The following is a 10,682-nucleotide window of genomic DNA, read 5'->3' on the forward strand; positions in this document are numbered from 1 at the left end:
CACATCCCTGCTAGTAGGAGCATTTTGTGAGTGAGCTGCCAATCACTAATAATCTCTACCCCACTTCTGCCCCCCTGGTCTACAGGTGCTGTAGATCATCAGACAATTTCCAGCAGGCCCAGTAGCATTTGCCCAGACTAGAGAAATGACTGGTGCCGTGTAAAAGTTAAGTCCAAAGCACACTGGTTTATTTTAAGCAGCGACTTCAAAACTATTGAAACAGAGGAAAGTGAACATAAAGAAACCATTACAGTTCAAGTGTACAGTGAGAAGCTCTGAAAAGACACTACAAAAATGTTGATACACTTTATATGCTATGTTCCCTATCACAGGACACAGGCATTTTGAAGAGGTTTCTTTTAAAAACCTTCATCATGTTTTCCACTGCATGGCACTGGGAGGATCCTTTTTTTCTCAAAATCCCAAGCGCACTCCAAACACAGGTTCTTGCTAGCTGCATGGTGGCTCAAGAAAGAAGTTGCTCCTTATTGAGCTGGTATAATTACCACCAAGGTGAAGATGAGTTTTGTTCCTGAGGTAATACAGGTTCTAGATCCAAAACTACAAGCCATGATAAACTTCCTATTGCTGTCTCCTCTGTACTTTGGATATAGACTGCTAAGTCAACTAAATACACTGGGTCAACAGTGAGGTGGTATAACATTTCCAAAATGCAGAGCCAGAGGACTGTCACAATATATGCAGCAACCTGTCCTCTTGCAAATTATGCAGCAATGCGACTGTGATGAAATGAATGTATTACCTGATAAAGCCATTTTCAATCCTTTCAATATCTTCATCAGTAGTTCTGACAGACAGTCTGTGCATACCAGGGTAGGAGTGCTGGGTGTTGATTTTTGCCATTTTGCTTTACATATCAACATCCAAATGATAGCTGAAAAAGGAGAAAAAAAGCATTTTGTGAAGGCTGCAGGAGTAATGTGATGAGTTCTTAAAAACAGTGATTTACCAAACCAACACAACAGTAAAAAGCAAATTCAACCATTTAAAGAATAGCCATTGGTATTTACACACCCAATATGACAGCCATTCCCTGACTTATTTGCACTACACACAAGAAAAAATGCTAGTAAAAGTGTAACAACGAAAATTCCGTGTGACAAAGAAAATCCATCACAGCCAAAAAAAAGGTTTACCTTACTATATTCTTTTTTGTCTCTAGGGTTTATGAATATCCACATTGTCATGCATATTATCCATAGTAAAACTGCATTTAAGATTTCATTAGAAGAAGATTACCATTAGAAAATCAACCAAATAAGTTTGGTGATAATGTGTGTTAGGACAACCAATTCCACGTTAAGTCTAAATCTGTGTGCGCTAATCTATATCTATTTTTGTTATGAAGTTTTTCATTCTGAAACCGCATAGTGACCAAACAAATAATTAGTTCAGTCTATCTCTCAGCTTAATACACGCCATGCATTAATCCTATGTTATCTAAACCCTGCACTAATGCATACTCATCATTCTTCTGTTGCCTTCTCATATATCATTTTTGTTACAAGTATTTCAAGACGAGCTCCGTTAAGGGATCTTCCTGCCCAATTTCTATGAGACCTAGAAAAGTTATTCACCCAAATTCCTTTCCAGCTTTGTCCCTCAGTGCCTTATGGACATTAGTAAGTTTACTTCGCATCACTTCCATTACCTGCAAAACAGGTTTTAAGCATCAAGACAAGTACCTCCAAAAGGACAGGCTGAAAGACTTTCAGTGAAAGTTTTGAATTTTGAATTTAATTTTTTAAGTATTGAAACTCTATCCAGGAACCTTTTCTGTTTGAGACGTGACCGGAACCAAATTCTGTTGGGATGCCTCACACCATCCACTGTCCCTTTCTTGCCTGTAATCCCATCTCACAGACCATACAACATGCAACTTTAGCAGCAAATGAAATACAGCTCTTACAGAAACTGCATTTCTCCCCTGCATTATTGCCGAAGCAAACTCATCACCCACTATTAGATCTATGTTATCCATCCATTTTCCTAAAAAATAGATGCTTCACTTACCCCCTACTCCATTTCAAGAGAACTAGAGGGAATCATATATAACATTTAAATTATTTAATATATTTCAAAATATAAATTAGATCAAAATTTTGCATCCAGACGTAATGAAATGGGTCTAGAAATAGTCCCCAGTTATCATATTTAACTATTGGAAACCTGGTTCGTGTTTCCAACTTCTCATTTTACTTCAGTGTAGGTCACCTGATACCAGTGTCAGTTTTTAAATACATATCAGCTAACTTAAGCTTTTCTAGGGAAAAAAAAAAAAAAAGCATTTCTATGACACACTCATATAAGAAAATAAAAAGAGGTCTTTCAACCCACTCTCAGATTTGAATGTTCACTCAGAAGAACTGATTCCTGAAGCAAAGATAATTTATGCTAAAAATATATCTACATATGAAAATGTTAATTGAAACATTCTTACAAAATGAATCAGTTTATGTTCAAAAATATTTTGAATTGTTACTGTTTATCCATTATAAATATCAATGAATATGATTTGTTTTCAAACAATTCAGCCTTTGAGAGAGAAATATTTTAATAAATTAGCCAGCCAAATGAATCTGTTTCAAAGTAAATATAGTACCAAAAGTCTCTTATCTCCAGGAAAAAAGTAATAATAATAATCATTAATAATTTCTGAGTTATAATTATTGCTTCTATTACATCCTTGGTACCACATAAATAGATAGGTTTTGCACAATGGTGCTTTGGTGATTAGAACATATATTTTGCCCCAGCAGTGAGTATTTGACTCCCATTTCTCAAATATTAATTTGAACATGATTTGAGATAAGATTAAAATGTGGTTTTCCTTTAGTCATTACTAATTTCTTTCAAGTTCAGTATACTAAAACCTGCAAAAGTAGCCTACCATTTATGGTCTCACTGCCCAGATCCCGAAACTTGATGTTATAGCAGGAGTTCCTTGGATTTTACTGCACTGTATAGTCACTACTCTCCTTTAAAACTCAGCCAAATCACTTTTTTCTTTAAACCAAAATAGAATTCTCCATCACATTGCAGGAGGGTTGTCACTCTTCCTCTCAACAGCATCATGTATTTCCCATATATCTCATTAGACGTCCACTTTATTCTACTTCAAAGTTTTAACAACCTGATGGTGAGAAAAGCAGAATGATTCATAAGTAACCAAGCACTAACTTTGTTCTAAGGATGCATTTCCAATGCAAAGTTAGTACTGAGTTAAGATCTTCACTAGTTCTGCCAGCTAACACTACAATAAACCCGTTGTTAGTTGTGATGATTCACAGTCAGATTGATGACTATCCACAGTTTTTAATCTAAAGTCACCTGGCTTATGATATCCAACAAAATGAATATGTCTGGTAAGACAATAGGAGTATGAGATAATAAAAATCTTCTGAATTCCAGGGATGACGTAGCCAGTTTGCTACCAGCAACAGGTAGTACCTCACTAAAAAGAGACATGGCCTCTGTAAGTGTATGTGTAAGCTTGAAACTGGCATGGCTTCTCCAGATGTTACTAATCTCCTGGAATTAGGTATTACTAATCTGGAATTAGACACCACTAATAGATGCTGGATATTGCTAATCTCCTGGGATGCTTTGAATACACCCGTGGAGTAGTGAGTACAGCAAACAGTTGCATGCTTTATTTAGACTTTCAAAAGCTGGACTACTGAAGAAATAAAACAAGCCGCAGGATATCAAACCAACCCAGCTTTGGATGAAAAGCTAGCTAAGAAGACGGAAAGCAACAACGGGATTAAACAGGCAACCTTCACCACTGCAGAAGTTTAAGAACAAAATTCCTCAGGCTTCCATGTGAATACCTGACATTAATGGTGTGGATGAAAAAACAAGCAGTGAGCCAAGATCTGAGGATGGCAAAAAGTACTGCAGGGAACTTCAGTGACCCACATCAACAAGATCAGTTTCTCAATGGCAAGTAACAAGCGGTGTAGGCAAATGCAAATCAATGCATGCTGGTAAAAAGCATGTAAACTACAACCTTATGGGCTCCCAAACTAACCGTGTGCTCTCACAAAGGGAACCTGAACATTATATATGTATGGCTCAGGGAAATGCCCTGCTCAGTGCCAAGCAGGCCTGCTGACACAATAGCTAACAAGATGAGGAAAGATGTATATGCAGGCAGTGTTAATAGCACAAAGAATATTAAAACTGTTCCGTGAAACAACAGTGCAGACACAACTGGAATATCCTTAGTCCTTCCCTTAAACAAAATATACTGCAGAACAATACCATGGCAAGGATGATCAAGAAAGGCAACGAATAAGAAGCCTTTCATTGTTAATTATTATTATATTTTATTGGAGATATTGTATTAAAAAATAGATTTTATTATAAAACAAAAATATGTGGGCAAACAGAGCTCATTTCAGAGCCCTTACAATGATTTCAGCTGTAAAATCTAAATTCATTGTACACTGCACTCTGAACCCCTAGTCTGCACCAGAATGGAGGAAAGAAGGAGGAAAAAATCACAAGCCCACCATTAAGCAGTGAAGCACATTGACGTACTTTTGGGAGAAGGGAGGAAGAATTATTAAATTGTGCCATGCAAGCCCATATGTGGTAGAGAGAGGCTGAGCACAGAACCTGCAGAAATAAACAATGCAGAGATTTGGGTACAGGGAAGGCAGTGAGACCTCCTGAATAAACATAGTTGGCCTTGCATGAAGCACGTGAAATTCTGACACATTATAAGCCAATAAAGAAGTATTTGTTCCTTCTAGACCTCCAAGGTTCCTAAAATAAGTGTGTTTTGAAATGCTTATCTCCTCCCAATTCCATGAAATTGGATCCAAAGCCAGCTAGAAACTGTCTAGGCAGCAGCTCACAGTGAGCGTGGTGCTGCCAGGAGTCAGCCAGCAGGAAAACGCTGCAGTGTTGTGAGGCTCCTCACAAACCTTTTGGAGGGCTTGAAGAGACAGCTCCAGCTGGGGTCTGCAATCCCAAACCTTTAACAAAAAGTGGATGCTTACAAGACAGTTTTAAGAACTGCACGGAGCTCGTCTTTGTATTTTAAGACAGTTATCGCAGTGGGTTGGCCTTGGTTGGCTGCCAGCTGCTTTCTCACTCCTCGTCAGCAATCCACAGGAGAAAGTAAGATGACAAAGCTCATGGGTTGACAAAGACAGGGAGATCACTCACTGAGTACTGTCACAGGCCAAACAGACTCGACTTGAGGAAAATTATTGTACTTTATTGCCAATTAATACAATAGAGTTGGACGGTAACAGACAAAAACAGCTTTCCTCTCCACCCCTCCTTCTTTTTTCCCCAAGCTCGTAGGCACACTCGCTGCTCTGAATATTTAACACTGGAAGTTACACTGAGGGTAAAACATGACTGCCTAAAGGCTGACGTACCTGGTAAGTCCATGGTAGGCACTCAAAACAGGTATCTAGCTCACAAGAAAGTTAAGTAGATACAGAGACAGATAAGCAGATATTTAGGTAGCCAGATAAGCGGGTAGGCAGACAGACACATAGATAGTCCTGCAAGCCTAAGCCTAGTTATCCAGTTTGGGGTAAGAAACTTGGAGAACTGGATCCTTGAAGTATCCTCATGATTTTCGAGATCTCAGTGACTTCTCTTTAAGCATGCTGAGTCAAACCACAGAAAACAGAAACTGCCACAGGTTGCCACAACTTTTCAGAAGTGAAGAATTTTCTAGTGTTGGAGAGCAAAATAAAACTTATCCGAAATAATCCAAGGTCTTGAAAGACTGACATCTTTACCTGTGACTTACACAGAGTTCTCACATTCTTCCTCGGTCAGTATTTCTTGCCTTGTTACCAGTCACACTAACCTGAAAGAGATAATAATAATTCCACACTCCATAATATTGATTTTTGGTGCATAAACCACTGAGATTGAAACAAGAGACAAGCGAGAAGTATGTGTTATCCTACTGAAAATATAATAAATCACACATTAGCGATAGCTCTCCCTATTCCAAATGCAAGTAGTCCATGTACTGTTTAGTCCTCTTCCTTCTAGATTAAATTGCAACTGTTATATGTCAAATTATTTTATATGCACTGCTTTGTATAAAAGACCCATTTTATCAAGACAGCCAGTTGTCTAACAGCAAACATGAGTTCAAGTGACAAATTAAAGCTTCAGATTCACATAAGCATTTCCTGATTTTGAAAACTAGGTCCTATTAATTTCTTCATAATATTAAAGACTTAGGACTAAAGGTATGAAGGCTGTGGGATGTAACTCTTAGGAAGGCCACCATCCAGTGGCTTTCCCAAGCTGAGCACCCAGGCTTCCTACAGAAGGCATGCAGAAAATCAGGTACCCAAAAATATGATGCTGAGAAGGAACACTCGCCAAGAGGAAACAAGGTGAATTAGTTATCACTGCCACAGAGTTAAAGGTGACTTTACTTCTGACTTTATAATGGATCTTACATGTTTGCGTAGTTGGTAATATACTGTTGTTCTTGAGGCTGTGAAAAATGTTTTACTTATTGCTTTGGAAGCAGGGATAAGCTGCATCAGATCGCTTACATCATTTTAGTTAAAACACTTTCCAAATCCTCACACAGCCTCTCGGGTTCAACCCTGGTAAGTCCTTGAGATTTATTTTGGGATTTGACCTCCACCTACATAATCCTTGTTACATCACTTTGCAGTAGTTGTAGTTCAGCTGTACATGAGTGGTGTGTGTTATTCATGACAGTCAGCAGTTCAACTAGTACAGGCAAACATATCAACCACTACAGGCAAAAATTGATTTCTAGGACTGGAGAACTGGACCCTGAGGCAACTGTATGATCTGAAGACATGGTGCATTTTTTCTTTCAGTGTCTTAGAGCTTTCCAAATTAACCTGCAGATTTAACTCTGGCAAACTCTCAAGGAAATGAGCTTTGTATAAAGGCTACTGGAACAAGTCCAAGGGGTTGAAAAAATAATAAGCAGGCTGCACCACCATGCCCTCATCAACCATGATACCCAACAGCTTAAAACACCAGTTCTTAAACCCTGTGAGCTCTTTCAAAATTACCATTTTTATGATTACCTGCTAAAACATACTGCATTTTCAATAGTCCATGGGCACTATTGGAAGTGCATGTCATTTATATGCACAGCCGAGTAACCCCAGTACTGAAGATCTGTCCAACAAACACTTTTCCTCATAGATACTCCAGGATGCGCATGGGTTATGACACTGCTTACATGTATAATTTATAGTTTTAGAATGAAATTAATATGACTATCCTTGATCCATTTGATGGCTAGGTCCTTGATGCCTTGAGGTAGCAAAACAATATTTTAAATAAATTGAATTATTTGGTTCGGGTTCCCCCATATACCTGTGAATTATTAGTAACATATGTCAATTTTCTTCGAAGATTTACCTTTTTTTTTTCTTTTTTTTTCTTTTTTTTTTCCCAGGATATTTTCTGTGAATTTGTTATTCTTAGACTGGAAACTGCTGAGCAGAAAATAGCTGTGTATATTGAACGTAGTATTGTAAATTACAGCACAGTAAGTTACAAATTACAATTGACTGCACAACCAAGGCACATATTGTGTTCTTTCTGTTGCCAGTAATGATGCAGGTATCCATGTTTATGTATGGAAAATAAGCTCTCCAAGGCTTCTGTAACCACTAGCTAAAATTTAGCAGTTCTGCCAACATCTCTGTCAGCACAGTTACTGTTAAAAGTGAGCGTAACAGGGGGATGAATGTAGCTAAAATGTATCAGATTCACTGCAATAGTATTCACAAAATACATCTATATGTACACGTGTATGAATGCTACCCATTCCAAATCACTCCCTTCCCACTCTACGTAAACTACCACAGCCATCCCACTCGGCTAGGAAAGGAAAGCATGAGAGGCAATTTGTGCCATGTCTCACATGCCATCGTAGCAAGGCTTTCAGCAGAAGGGGATTTAACAGATGCTAATGCAAAGAGGTGGCAACCCTGGAGAAGCCTTCAGGATAACGTGCTGAACTGAAATGACAGAGCTTGGGTGCAAACTGGATGACAAACGCTGGGATGAGCAGAAGCACACAGGAGGCAAAGCTGAGAGGCGCTGACACGGAAGCATGGTGTATAATTTCGTAAAGCTGATGTGCTCTTCACTCGTACCGCTCACTGCTTGTTTACCGTTGATTACCTTTGCTGCTTAGACATCCTGACAGTCCCATTATCACTTGAACTGTGAATTTTTCTAATCAGGTGGTTTTAGCATGCACACTCAAAGAAAATGATATATATTTAAAAAAAATAATAACTGCAGAATAAAGGCAAAATTATGCCATTGCAAAAACTAACACCTGGAACTCAAATTTTCTCAACTATAACAATATAAATTACAGATTTTTAATTATAGTAGTCCTCCTACTCCTTGCTTTGATTGAAACAACTCCGAATGTAGATAATACAGTAAAAATGTTCATTATTAACTAGTACCAACATTTGCATTGGATATCATTTTTTGCAGAGCAGTGTTCAAGCCATTTTTCCTCATCTTCCCTTTGGCTTTTAGCAAGTGGGTAGAGTACGCTTTAGAGAAAGACACTCTCTATACTAATTGTTGTACCCTGCACACTCGTAGGCACACCGTGGACTTGTTTACACCTCACACATTTTACACGAGATGTCAAAACAAGACCAGTTTTGCGGGAGCTCCAGGAACCTCAGGAAAGGAGCTTGCCCTGTGGCATCTGCTACCCTGTTCTTGGCAGCGTGTGGGGCACCCTCGGGCTCACCCCACAGGCACCAGGCGGCAGGGAGCTTAGGGGCGCTGACCGGACAGGTGCCTTAGGCACCGAGAGCGGGGCGATTCCCCTCGTCCCCACAGATCTTTGTGTGAATTAGTTAAATTAATGCTTAAAATACAAAGAGCATGTAAGTTTCGCTTCCCCGGCAAACTTGTAGAGCCCAGCGGAGCGCAGGCGGAGAGGTGCCGCAGCCCCACACCTCCTCCTCCGACTCACCCTTGGCGCTCTCCGTGCCGCTGTCGCCGCTCACAAACTCCCTCCCTCCGCCCAACCGGCTCCGGGGGCGAGCGATATAGCGATATAGCGATATATCGATCTCCGCGGCGATATCCGCGGCTCCGGCTCCTCTCCGGCTCCGGCGCCAGAGCTCCCCGGCGGGGCCGGGCCCGGCGCGGCCGCCCCCGGGCGGATTAGGGCCAAAGCCCGCCCGCCTGAGCCCGGCTCAGCGGGAAAAGCCGCTCCGAGGGCTCGGCGATCCTGTTAAGTTCTCGGAAGGGATCAAAACGTCAGAGCGGCCCGCCGAGCGCTCATGCCCTCCTCCTCTTCCTCCACCTCCTCCTCCACCTCCTCCTCCTCCTCCTCCTCCTCCTCCGGCGGCCGGGCGCCTCAGCCCCTCGCTGCCCGCCGCCGCCATCCCACCGCCGGCCATGCTGAGGGGAGAGGGCGGGCGGGGAGGCTCCGCGCCGTCCCCCAGCTCTCTCGCTCCCCTCTCGCCTTCCTCCTCCTCATCTTCCTCCTCCTATTCCTCCTCATCATCATCTTCCTCCTCCTCGGAGGCTGGCAGCGTGAGGGAGCGGGTGGGGCCTCTGCCCGAGGGCGGCCGTGAGGAGCAGGTGGCCCCGAGGGATTTCTCCTCGGGGTACCGCTGGATAAGTTTCTTTCCCCGTATTTTGCCACCCCAGGCCTGCAGCAGGCAGGCAGTTTCCCCCGTTTTGTCACGTTTGAGGTCCGTGAAGGCTTTCACGCTCCCCTGAACTTCTTCACCCGACTCTGATGCTGCTTTTTGCAGGGTCCTGAAAAGCTGGAAACGACATGCTGTGTGTGAAAGCGCAGTAAAACAACCACTCGGCTGGAAAAAGAGCCAGCAAAGCCATGTCGTTTGTAGCTGAGAGGCTGTTGCACCTTGCTGCACAACGTCAGTTCAGCTAGGCTGAGCAAAACATGACTAGAAACGCATGTAAGTGCTCGGGTCTGTGGAGGGGGAACGAATTACTCACTGCTCTCCCTGCCCTAAGAAATTATTTTACATATCAAAAATTAAGCACATCACACACTACTCAGAGGTAAAAGCTTAAAACTCTTAAAACACAATCTGAAATTCAAGGTCTACTTTCTCAAGCAGCTGTCACATCAGTCTTCAGAGTAACATGGTGTTTGCTGATCAAAATAGAAGTGCCCAGCAAGCATTTGAAGAGCATGTTTTTGCTTTTCCTTTGCTGCCTCATTGATCCCTGGAAATCTCCAGGCAGTATCTTGGAAGCACAGGCATGGGAGCTAGCCTGCCAGGGTGCACGACCTGCCAGGCTGCTGTCTTCCCCCATGAAGATCAGACGCTGGTTGAACATTACAGGTCTTACGTCTAGATACGCACTGTTTGCATATCCTGGCTTCCTATTACAAGGCCTAGTCGTGCACATTGCCCCCATGTTCTGTTTGCTATATGAAAGGAGCTTGGGCAGGGAATCCATGAAAAACCTGTGGAATTTTTCCAAAGGTCCCAGATCTGGATAGAAAGAGGGCTGGGACCTGTGGTTGCATTGCAACTTTCCAAGTCTGTGATACAGTTTAAAGGCTAGTGCTGATGAATGCAAAGAAAAGAAGTCTGCAGAGTCTGCAATTTTAGGGGGAACAAGTTCTCATCTAACACATATTACTGCTTTTT

General features: G+C 41.7%; 1 protein-coding gene across 2 annotated transcripts in view; it reads right to left on the reverse strand.

Moving 5' to 3' along the window:
- CNGA3 (cyclic nucleotide gated channel subunit alpha 3) overlaps positions 1–9,324 on the reverse strand; it is a 31,529-nt gene extending 22,205 nt beyond the window's left edge. The window contains exons 1-3 of one of the 2 annotated variants that reach the window (XM_035315437.1): positions 9,017–9,324; positions 5,790–5,860; positions 764–895 (exon numbers count right to left, since the gene is read on the reverse strand). In XM_035315437.1, coding sequence (XP_035171328.1) covers positions 764–864 — 101 coding nt within the window. In that variant the 5' untranslated portion in view covers positions 865–895; positions 5,790–5,860; positions 9,017–9,324. The remainder of the gene's footprint in view (positions 1–763; positions 896–5,789; positions 5,861–9,016) is intronic. The other variant, XM_035315445.1, reaches the window with a different exon arrangement.
- Between the last annotated feature and the right edge of the window lie 1,358 nt (positions 9,325–10,682).

The sequence above is a fragment of the Oxyura jamaicensis genome, chromosome 1 (genome assembly GCF_011077185.1).
Source record: "Oxyura jamaicensis isolate SHBP4307 breed ruddy duck chromosome 1, BPBGC_Ojam_1.0, whole genome shotgun sequence".
In the NCBI taxonomy this organism is placed as follows: Eukaryota; Metazoa; Chordata; class Aves; order Anseriformes; family Anatidae; genus Oxyura; species Oxyura jamaicensis.